At 38.2% G+C, this 12,125-nt stretch overlaps 1 protein-coding gene across 1 annotated transcript; it reads left to right on the top strand.

The window, feature by feature from the left end:
• Window positions 1–1,552: 1,552 nt before the first annotated feature.
• LOC137242705 (cilia- and flagella-associated protein 251) lies at window positions 1,553–2,677 on the top strand. The gene has a single exon (XM_067769955.1). It carries the CDS (start codon window positions 1,615–1,617, stop codon window positions 2,401–2,403), a length of 789 nt encoding a protein of 262 aa, XP_067626056.1. The 5' UTR covers window positions 1,553–1,614; the 3' UTR covers window positions 2,404–2,677.
• Window positions 2,678–12,125: the final 9,448 nt, after the last annotated feature.

Below are 12,125 nucleotides of genomic sequence, written 5' to 3'. Positions count from 1 at the left end.
ACGGCGTCCACCTATGCAACTAAGAATTACTCCCTTTTAAAATACTCATTAACACCTTTCTTTTGATACCCATATCGTACAAACGCATTCTAGAGTTAACCCTGATCCACCTTTATGGCTATATCCCTAAATGGCGTCCACCTATAGAACTATGGCCCACTCCCTTATAAAATACTCTTTAATGCCTTTCATTTGATACACATGTCATACAAACACATTCCAGGGTTTCCCTCGGTTCATTTTCCTACATGGTTATTTTCCCTTATGTTGTCTCAACTGAGTATGTAATGTTCGGTTACACCCGAACTTAACCTTCCCTACTTGTTAAATTTGAAGTTTTTCCTATTTATTGTTATAAATCCATTTGGGAAATGAAATACTATTGATATAAAGCTCTTTTATGCAAAGATAAGTTTTATTCATCCACGACCCTTTTAAAAGTCTTTTATATAAAAGTGGGCGTGGTCTTAACCGATTTCGTTAATTTTTCTTCAAGCATTCCATATGGTAAAGGTAACCACTCTGCCGAATTTTGTTACGATAGGTTAAACGATTTTTGATTTATGATTACTAATATTTGTAAAATTGATTTTATCATTAGTGGGCGGTGCCACGCCCATTTAAAAAATTTTTTCTAAATTTTTATCAAAAGTCTCAATATCAGTCCACGCGTCAAATTTTCACATTCTAGGTGTATTATTTACTAAATTATCAGGTTTTTTGTGTTTTCCAAAATGTTATATATATAAAAAGTGGCCGATAAAAACAAAAACAATTGATAAAATAAAATAAGTATCTGTTTTTAATTGGCGGAACATGCTCATACTGCTTTAAAAATTTGTTTTTGTTTTTTTGTTCTAATATCAATAAAATAAAATTAATTAAAAAAAATTAAATAAAGTAAAACATATAAACTGTAAACAATGAAAATTATATAAAAAACAAAATGGGATAAAATAAAACAAAATTAAATCAATGGTATGTAAAATAAAATAAGTGTACGAGAACACTGAATTATAAAACAAAAGTAAAATAAAACAAAGTAAATGTAAATTATATTAAGAAGGAAACTAAAACTTATTTAAAGAACAATTTAATTTTTCCACCCCCACTCCTGCGCACACTCTCGCTTTCATTTTTGCCCTCTTGAAAGGCTATTCTAAAATTTCTTTTGAGAATTGTGGACTTTATAAACCGTGGTATTAAGAAAGGTTCAAGAATACGTTTTCTTTTCCTTTTCGTCTTGCTTTTCGCATCTCTATCTCTTCCTTGTCTCGTGCTTGCTGTCGCGCTTCACGTTTTACTCCTCTTCCAATCGTTTTCATAAACCTCCCCTTTACTGATTAATTTTTCATATTCGACTTCTAGATTTTCATCTCGCTCTCACTCACGACATTTCCTTTTACCAATTATACTCGCCTTTCACTGTCCTTCGTTCCTTTTTCTGTGTTCCCTTGTAAAATCTTCTGTGTATATAGCTGAACTCTCCGTTTTATTCCAAAGTTTATTAAGTTAATTAAGTAATTTTTTCAGTGTAATAAAATTCAATACATTCACTTGTTACCAAAATCTCAGACACTGTGCTTATTTTCCCTATAAAACTGGCTCACAACAATGGTTACAGTGGCAGATTGTCCGCAACCGAAAATGCGTCGCCACCTGAAAGTATTTCTGTTGCTAGCGCTGCTGATCACGTATGTGACAGCAAAGAAGAAGGAAGAAAAGGAGGAATCCTCTGAAGAAAAGAAAGAGGAGGGTGAAAAGTATCACAAAGAGGAGCATAAAGAAAAAAAGCACAAGGGCGATAAGGGCCACAAAGAGCACAAGGAATGGGATGAGGACGAAAAGAAGCACCATGAAGAAGAAGACCACGAACATAAATATGGTAATAAAGGTGAGAAAAAGAAAACATACTACGATGAAGAGGAGGAGCATGGTGAAAAGAAGGAGCTCGGCGAACATAAGAAGGGTGGAAAACATCATCACAAAAAGAAACACAAGAAGGGGCACAAGGAGTTAGAATATCATAAAAAAATCGATAAGGACGAATATAAGAAAGAAAAGAAATTCTATGACGATGAACATAAAGAAGGACATCACAAGAAATACGGAAAGGATCATAAGCATGAATTAGAGGAGGAGGGTGGACACAAGAAGGGTGAACACTCTGAAGCAGGCAAAAAGAAGGAACATAAAAAACATAAGGAACACTATCAAAAGGGACATAAAGATGAAGATGAGAAGAAATATAAAAAGAAACAGAAAAAGAAGAAACATCATGAAGAGAAAGAAGAGTATGGCAAGAAGGGTGAGAAGAAGAAAAAACAAAAGGAAGGAAACAAAAAGGAGAGTAAGAAAGAGAAGGAAAAGAAAAGCAAAAAAGAAGAGAAAAGTGAGTCTTGAGGTAGAGCTGGGAAAATGTTCTATAGTTTTCTGTAAATTTGGGTAATCAAAAAAAAATCAAAGGAGATTGTTAGCTGCAAAATTAAAAAAAATGTGATCAAGCAATACAATAAAACAAATTTCACATGGACAGCTTATGAAAGAATTAATTAAGTTTTCTACATTAAACCGGTTATTGAACTCAATATTTCATACAGCGAAAGTTTATTATTTTATTTAAAAAGTTTATGATGTCATAAAGCTTTGTGTGAAATTGGGATAAGATGTGTATATGTAGTGTAATAAATATTAGTAAATTTTACTAAAGAATCTACGGAAGTTATTAATTCTCCCCCCAATATGAGGAGCGGCGAAAAAGGGTTGCCATATATTTCGCTCTTTAATTCTATAGATTTCAAAGATGAATCTGTGATGATGCGTTCACAAGGTTAACAATTTTATCTACGCAGGAGGATGGAGCCGTGTATAGAAGTCCATGCAAGTGGGGACTGGCCACCATTCGCCAGGTAATAACCAGGGTAAGTATCCACTGGCTAGCCACAGAGCATTAGTGGGAACAAACGGGAGGTGACAACCTGGCTAATTAAGTAAGTAAGTAATACAACTCTCCGCCGGTGTGGTATCTACTCCGGTGTATATTGCAACGATTTTCCGTCATCCCTTGTCAAATTTGGTTTCGATCGAAAATCGACACTGATGATGGCATAACGCCGAAACCGGTTTGTCTCGAAAACAAATTTGACAAGGGATGACGGAAAATCTTACCAATATACATCACTTATCCACCCTGTCGGAAAATTAACAAAACAAAATAAGACGCTGACTGGGATTACGAATGAATTTTCGTTGGGAGAGCACAACAACTGGTACGTAAGCTATACCTACTTGAACTATCGCGGCGTACCGCGTTGTTTCATTTATAAGTGATTTCTTCCTCGAATAGACCCAAGTAAAGGGAAGCCGCAATACTTCCACCTAGTTCGGTCAAAAAACTGCACTGAAAGAAATGGTGCTAGTAATATGAACAAATCGGTTCTGTTGTTCTTGACTTAACGGAGATTCGGTGAAATTGATCGAATTATGGTTAATTCGACCGAGTTCTTTGTCAAGCGAACAAATTAGTTTAGTCATTGCAACAGAAGATAAATTTCCTCTCTTAAGTTAACAAAATTTTGTAAAATTTACAGATTCCTAATAAATCTAACTGATTTTTCTATTAACACAACTGATCTTACAGGTCATTTCAACGGCGATCAACTATCAATACATGAGCAAATTTCAAAGAGAATTTTACGCTCCTGCGCTCTCTACTTTGTACTTATGTATGCTGTGTGCTATATGTATGCACATGTTTACGTACGTATATGGCGGCCGCCGTGGTGTGATGGTAGCGTGCTCCGCCTACCACACCGATAACCCTGGGTTCACACCCCGGGCAAAGCAACATAAAAATTTTAGAAATCAGGTTTTTCAATTAGAAGAAAATTTTCTAAAGCGTGGTCGCCCCTCGGCACTGTTCGGCAAGCACTCCGAATGTATTTCTGGCATGAAAAGATCTCAGTGAAAACTCATCTGCGTTGCAAATGCCGCAACATAGGTACTTTCGTACAAAGCTGTCGCAACAACTTTTTTTGTTCATTTGACTACTAAAACGGTCAATTACGAATCAACGATTTGTGCACAGTTGATTCATATCCGGCAAAGGAGCATCAACATCGATAAAGCTCCCTTAAAACCTTCAGAGAATGCCTTTATTGTTAATGCAACAACAATAACAACAACCAGTGTACACATATTTCTCTTTTACTTTGTGTTGTCGCTGATGGCACTTTGATGTTTACCTACAGGGCGCTTTGATGATCGACGTTATCGCCCCTGTTAATTAAGGGACTCAGCAAATTTCGCAAAAAAGAACTTCTGTCGTAAGAAGCGGCTAATATCCACAAACCCGAAAGCTAAAAAAAAATCGCTGCATCCAGGATAGAAGATTTAAATACGGCAAAGAATTTGCCTTTTCTATCACGTTAATCATTATTAAAATGTCAACGTGGAATTACATTTCTCATAATGATGTCATCTTGGATTTTGACAACTCACGCAATGCAACGGAAATCATGGGGTAGGCAGAATATGCATATATACATTTTCTAAGCGTTTATGAAATTATTCGTACATCCATACATACATTTACATTTGCCTTCACATGCAAACGCAACTACATTATTATACATTTTTATTTCCGGCTTTACTAAGTTTCTGATGACATAAGAAACCCTCTTAATATACCATTATACAGGACCTTACATATATTTTTAAGGGTATGGCTGTCATACCCCTGAATCAGTACACATAGCGCATCCATACGTATGCATGTATGTATGTATGTATGTTATGCCTTACACATATTTCACCCTGCAAAAAATAGTGTGGGCAATCCCTAGAGAGAGCGATCTCCGATTGCTCTCTTTTGTATACATTGGAGCATAGTTGATCCCATCTAGTCTCTTTTGGGTACAGTTGGGCTTAGTCAGGTTGAAATCTATGTAGCCCATTTTAAGAAACATAAAAGAAGCGGCAACGAAGTGAGTTAAATAAGAAAAATTATAGGTGATTGATTCGAATTATGTACTTAAGAAATGTGCGGCGCCCTATACAGAACCTAAATGACTTGGACCATATGTTCTATTATCGTCGACCCATATCTCTTGGAATGAGTTGGCGACTTAATAACTTTTTTACATAGATGTATTTAGCAATTTTTTGCAAGTTTTAATATTGCATTTAAAATGTACATAACCTCCTACGAAAACTAACACTTTTTGATGACAAAAGAGATGAGTCTTCATTCCTTCCCATATGGGTACAAAGGGGATTGGTCCTATCGATCCCGTTGGGGTAGATGGATAGATATATAGGTAATTAATTGAGGATCGCTCTGCGACCATTGGTCTATTGTGCCCTAAGTTCCTTCACAGGTCCTCATCCAAGCCGACATCTCTGATGAACCCTATCAGTTCACCTGGCTTGAGGGATTTGATGGCTATAGGTATATGGTCCGCCGTCTCCGCTGATCGATCACAAAATCGGCATGTGTTGTTCGATAGTTGTACTATAACCCCCTAACAGTAACTTAGATTGCCTCAGGTCTGCATATTGCGCCAGGGTTCTCCCCTCTCTTCCCTCTCTTCTACAAATAGATGCCCCCTAATTTCCTGCGGGCCTACTGGCAGGAACGGCTCGGGACCAATTGGTCATGTCGTTGCTGCCTCTCTGGCCAAGCTGTCCGCCTACTAATTCCCCTCAACTCCCCTGTGGCCAGGAATCCAGGCCAACAGTAGTTCGTTGTGTGCTCCTAGTTGATTTAGCTTTTCGACGCACTAAAGGACCAGTGCTGTTTTTATTTCAAACCGGGACCACCCTGATGGCGGCCTGACTATCACTGAGTATGGCGATTGTTTCATTGAAGTATCCGCGCTGAAGATTCAGGCCAGCGCACTGGCTTATGGCGAATACTTCCGTTTGAAAAATTCTCGGGTATGCTCCTAGGGGTATTTATATCTTGGCTCTGGGTCCAACGACTCCAGATCCAATTCCCGCTGGCGTCTTTGAGCCGTCGGTATACCAAACTATTCTGTGTAGCTGCTGAATGCTCTCAATTCTGTTTTCCTTCCATGTACCCTTGTCTCCCAATTCTACTTTATACTTTTTATCAAAAACTATCTGCCATGCCTTGGGACGATATGACCTTGCCCGAGCCCCCCTTTGCGATATTCAGGAAGGCTCGCTTAGCTGACTGCTCTATCGATATATGCAGCGGGGTTAGATCGACGATAGCTTCCAGCGCTCTTGTATATATGGGTATAAATGGGTACAATTAATCTCTTCAAAGTACATACTCAAACAAAAGGGAACAACTCCTTTGCAACTCATCCCAGACTAATCGCATTTTTTGCATAGCATATAGCGGAACTTTATAATGACTATACATACATACATGCGAATAAAATCCGCTGCTTTTCCTTTTTTATTCCAACAACCATTATTTTTTGTTCTTGGTATAGCTTATAATGTTTTGCTTTCTTTTTTCTTTGTCTAATTACCTTTGTATTATTATGCATTAGTATTGGTATTATGTACTTATACAAAAACATACATATGTATGTATAATATGCAACATTTAGCAGATTTGTCGCCTGTGAATTCTCGGTATCTCATTGCCTTGTTGTGGTTAATGTTCTGTTGTGTGCCACCCGCTGGCTAAATGTGGTTGGCTGTCTGATGGAATACCGCTGTGATATTCAAGTATGGATACTTTACCAAGGGAGTGTGCATATGAATGTATGTAAGTACAATGGAGTATGAACTTAGGTACATTTTGATGAGGATTCCAAAGTATTTACATTGACATTATTTATATATAACGGTTATAAGTATTTACATAAATAATGGCAGTAAGGATGTTATCCAATTTCCTAAAGCAGTGATTGCTGAGTAACTTCACATTTTTTGTTATATACAAGAACATATAAAATTGCCTTGCTGTTGTTGTATTAACAGTGCTTCGCCCCATTCAATGGGCACGACCGGACACTGCCTTCTGTCACATGCCTTTAAATTTGACTTGGTCAGTGATAGCAGATGTAGGAATTGCGGGTTGGAGGAGGAAACGATCGAGCACGTTCTGTGCTCGTGCCCTGCACTTGCCAGGCTAAAACTCCAGCTATTAGGAGTGATACAGCTGTCAGATCTAGAAGCAGCAAGTGGCTTAAGTCCTAGGAAGGTTTTAGTATTTGCAAGAGGATGGAGTTATTTTATAACATAAGTCCTTGTTTTTGATAGGGTTTTTCAGTTTGGTCGTTAAAACAAACTTCCGGTCACACTACGGACTCAATCAGTCTATGTGAGGTCCTCATGGACCGGCCAGTTCAACCTAACCTAACCTCTAACGGGAGTCCAAGGAAACTGGCTGTTTCAACTGGGGCGGACCATAGGGAGATAGGTGTTAGAGGCGTTGGTTCTACATTACAATTGATGGTTGAAGATGGTTGGCGTCATGTGGGGACACATCGCACGTAGGACATGCATTACGTATGTCGTGATTCTGGACAAGTAATAGTTTAAGCTGTTACAGTATCCAGAACGAAGTTGGGGCAGGGTGACTCGCGTCTCCCTTGGTAATAAGCTTTCTTCTTCTGCAAGGGTGGGATATTGCAAATTAATAACGGGGTTTACCGGGCGCGTCCTGACAAAGGCGCTTACCGATTCTGTGTGGATTTGGCTTATGTTTGCCTGGATCAAACGGCTGTGTTGGCAGTTTCCGCATCTCGTCATAGTGCTTTAGGAGATGTTCGCTTAATCCCCATGGAGGCTGTGCTTGATCAAGCAGTTGTTTGCTAGGATGTCCTGGTTTGTGACAATTAAGCAAAAACTGCCTGTTCAGCATTTCGTTGTGCTCTTTATTGTGCTCTTTGGCCTCACTATGTAGGTGGTGCTCGGGTGTCGCAAGGAGACATCCGGTGGCAGTTTTGAATGCAGGATTTTGAAAGGCTTGTAGCTTTTTTCAGTGTGTATTTTTAAGACCAGGCGACCAAACTGGTGACGTTCATGAGCTGCCGGCCAATTTCTTTGTACGTACATCCAATATATGCGACATCTGTTCCTTCCATGTCGTAAGCAGGGTGGCCGTGGATAATACTAAGTTGCGCGAGGTGAAGAAACCGGTAAGATTGGGGAGATAGCTATTTATTTTGGAAACTAATCCATTAATTGAAGGGCCAGGTCATGCAGCCATAATCGTGAAATTGTTTACGGCTGCATCATAGCCATTTTAATTCTCTCTATTGACGGGCTTCTTTCGAAATAGTAAAAGACTTCGTTTATTTGAGAACCAGCATCAACACTAGCAACAACATCAGCTCTGAAATCCAGCAAAGATTCACTCTTGCCAATAAATGCTACTTTGGACTAGGTAGGCAATTGAAAATTAAAGTCCTCTCTCGGCAAACGAAAATCAAACTCTACAAGTCACTTATCGTTCCCGTCCTTCTATATGGTGCAGAAGCATGGACCGTGACAACATCAGACGAAACGGCTCTGGGAGTGTTCGAGAGAAAAGTTCGTAGAAATATTTATGGATTTATGGAAGAAGATTTAACGATGAGCTGTACGAGATATACGCAGACATCAATATAGTTCAGCGAAATAAAACGCAGCGGCTGAGCTGGCTAGGCCATGTTATTCGAATGAAAGGCGACGCTCCGGCTAAGAAAGTGTTTCTATCGAAACCCACCTATGGAAGCAGAGGTAGAGGGCGGCCCCCACTCCGTTGGATGGACCAGGTGGAAAACGATTTAAACTCCCTTGGTGTGACCAATTGGCGCCGGTTTGCAGAGAGAAGGAGCGACTGGCGCCCCTTGTTGGACGGCCATAACCGTTTAAACAGTTAAGCGCCAATTAAGTAAGTAGACGGGCTTCTGGCTGAATTGATGCCTTCTACAACTTCTAGTAGCAGAAATCAATTTTTATATTTGATGTTACCTGCAAGGAGATATCAGGTTGACCTGTAACCTTCAGTTACTACTCAATGTAAATTACCTATATCGCCAAATCTCTCAGTCATGCTTGTTTTTTGGTTATGATCAGCCATTTTGTATGATTATAATTAACTGATGGGCTCATTGCTTTATTGGTGCACCAGTACATATGGCAACGCCTTTTGAGTAATTAAAGTGATTACATTTCAGTTGTCATTATGATTCTACCATTACCATTTCATCCAACACCAATACACATAACAAATCATCAAAGTCCACACATACAAAGAAGTACTGCATTATAGGGATGTTACGAACGTTCGCTTTCGATTCCAATTCAGGAAAGCCGAGACTTTGAATTACTTATAGCTTCTGATTCCGATTTCGGTTACTCACTGATTTAAGAAAACAGTTATGATGAGAGACTTATGGCGTTTTCTTTTCTGGAAAAAATTTTAACCTCAAGTTGCACACTTAAATTCTAACTTTTGAACTATGCCACCAAGTGGTATGCAAAGTGGCTCTATTTGTAGGTAATCTGACCTCTTTACTTATGTAGCAGAAAATATTTTGTGAAAGCAACACACAAACTCACGATAGAGGAGAAGAAACAACATGGCGCCATTATTTTTTGAAAAAAGCGCCATTAATGACCATAATCTTTGTTTTCTAAAGATGACTTTAGGTTAGGTTAGGTTAAGATGGCATGTATGGGAACTTTCTATGCTTCCACTCGAAAACATTTTTGTCTTTTGTGAATGCCCTCAGTGAGTACAGAGTTGCGCCACATTCGTCCAACCAGATTACTTTCTAGTAATCCTCAACGACACGGGAGTGTTCGAGAAAAAAGTTCTTCGAAAGATTTAGGGACCTTTACGCGTTGGCTATGGCAGGTACCGAAGAAAATTTAATGATGAGCTGTACGAGATTTACGCAGACATCAACATAGTCCAGCGAATTAAAACGCAGCGGCTACGCTGGCTAGGCCATGTTATGCGAATGAAAAATAAAGCTCCGGCTAAGGAAACATTTTTATCAGAACTCGCATATGGAAGCACAGGAGGAATAGGTGGAAAACGATTTAAATAACCTCGGTGTGACCGATTGGATAAGGATTTCGAGATCTAATAATAGTAAAAAATATTAATTGAACTAATCTCATATTCTCAGATTTTTCTCAGGAGATAACGCAGCTTGTGTGCATTTCGGAACAATTTCTGGCTGTAGGATTTGCTCCTCAATAAGCTAATCATCTCATAGAGCATCGAAAAACTGTTCGGCTTTCACCTACATGTCGTATAAGTGCAGCGACTGAGATTAAGAAAAGCAAGCAGTGATGTACTTCAAGCAGTAAATATCTCATGCGTAAGTTCTATGCTAAAACTTGTTTTATGGTTTTCGTTATATCCACATATCGGTACAAAAAGTGTTACGCTTGAGCTCGAAGCTCTGCTAACGTTGTGTACCACTGAACTAGATGTCTCTGTTCCGTCATTTCGTCGTTGTTCTTCTAGGTTCGTTAGTATTCTATAAAGTTCGCAATTAAATTGCTAATTTACGTCGTCAATAGTGGAATTCACTAACTTATAACAATGCGATTTGTCGAGATTTTAATTAACGATTTTGTCGCTTGCTTTACCTATTGTACTATTCACTAACTTAGTTTTAACGACTCGAAATAAATGGCATTTAAATTTCGTTTTAATAGAAGAAAGGTGGCAGCACAGTTTAAGGAAACCGAAAAAATGCGAAAAGCACAAAAGGAATACCAAAAATAAATAAATTCCGTATACTAACTGCTTTTAATTGTGCAAGTTTTTACATATTTTAACAAAAGTAAATGCGGTATTAATTTCTTTTTTATTTTCTTTCTCTGTTGATATCGCAGTTAATCTTGTCCCCCTTAATGTGCTATCAAGTTGAGAAATAATATCCTGAGGCAAGTCTGGGGTTAGTCGATACAGCTTTCGAAACTCCGTTGCATTCAAGTGGAATGGGTTATATACTTCTCTAAGACGATGGACTTAGTAATTCTTCATCTTGTGATTAAACATACGCCAAGTACTCAAATTCCATTTGATTTATAAATAAAGGAACTTTTCGGGTTTGAAAGCATTTAGTTAAAATTCCGATTTTCTTTTTTAACTAAAATTGCCAGAAATATTAATTTCGTGATTTTTAACGCAGCCAATTTACTTGCCGTTTATTTAACAACACAGCTGATCGTCGATAAACAAATATCGATACCAAATAGTTACTGAATAACGAAATTGTTGAGTTATTGATTCGCAAATAAAGCGATGGCAAATGTCGTTAAAAAAGTTAATGAATTCCAACGCAGGTCTCTTAGGTCACGACTATCATTGAAACTTAACAAATGGTTCCACTTCGTTTTAAAGGAAAATACAGAAGTAAAAGATCTTGGAGTGACTTTTGAGCCAATGTTTTCTTTTTGCAGTCATATTAATTACACTCTCTCAAATGTATGTTCACGCGGTAATGGGTTTTGTCGATATCGCACTGCAGAGTTTTCCATATGCCTTCAAGCTTTTTGGAGATCAACAGTCGGAGCGATTTCATAAAATGTTTCTAAAACATGCATTGCGCACCATTCATTGCACCCATTCACGTATGCCATTAATTAACCTTAGATCTTTAGAAAACAGAAGGACAGTACTCGCTCTTTCCTTCATTTCCAATACAATTAATGGCATAGTTGACCGCCCAGCACCTCTAGGGTGTAAAGGTGTAATGCACCCACTACGCGTATCCTAAACGAATTCAATAACTTGTTTTACCCAGCTGTACTTGTAACTTTGATTGGATAACTGTTAGTTGTACAGGTATAAAGGAATCGAGATAGATATAGACTTCCATATATCAAAATCACCAGTATCGACAAATAATTTAATTGAGCCAATTCCGTCCTTCCCTCTGTCCGTTAACACGATAGTTTGAGTAAATATTGAGATATCTTCACCAAATTTGGTACACGAGCTTATCTTGACCCATAATAGATTGTTATTGAAAATGAGCGAAATCCGATGATAACCACGCCTACCTGATTATTTAGTAAATAATACACTTAGAATGTTGAAATTTGACGTGTGGACTGATATTGAGACTCTTGATAAAAATTAAAAAAAAAAAAATTTTAATGAGCGTGGCACCGCCCACTTGTGATAAAAT

This window comes from Eurosta solidaginis, chromosome 2 (assembly GCF_040869045.1).
Source record: "Eurosta solidaginis isolate ZX-2024a chromosome 2, ASM4086904v1, whole genome shotgun sequence".
Classification (NCBI taxonomy): domain Eukaryota; kingdom Metazoa; phylum Arthropoda; class Insecta; order Diptera; family Tephritidae; genus Eurosta; species Eurosta solidaginis.
This window is presented reverse-complemented; position numbering and strand designations above follow the sequence as displayed.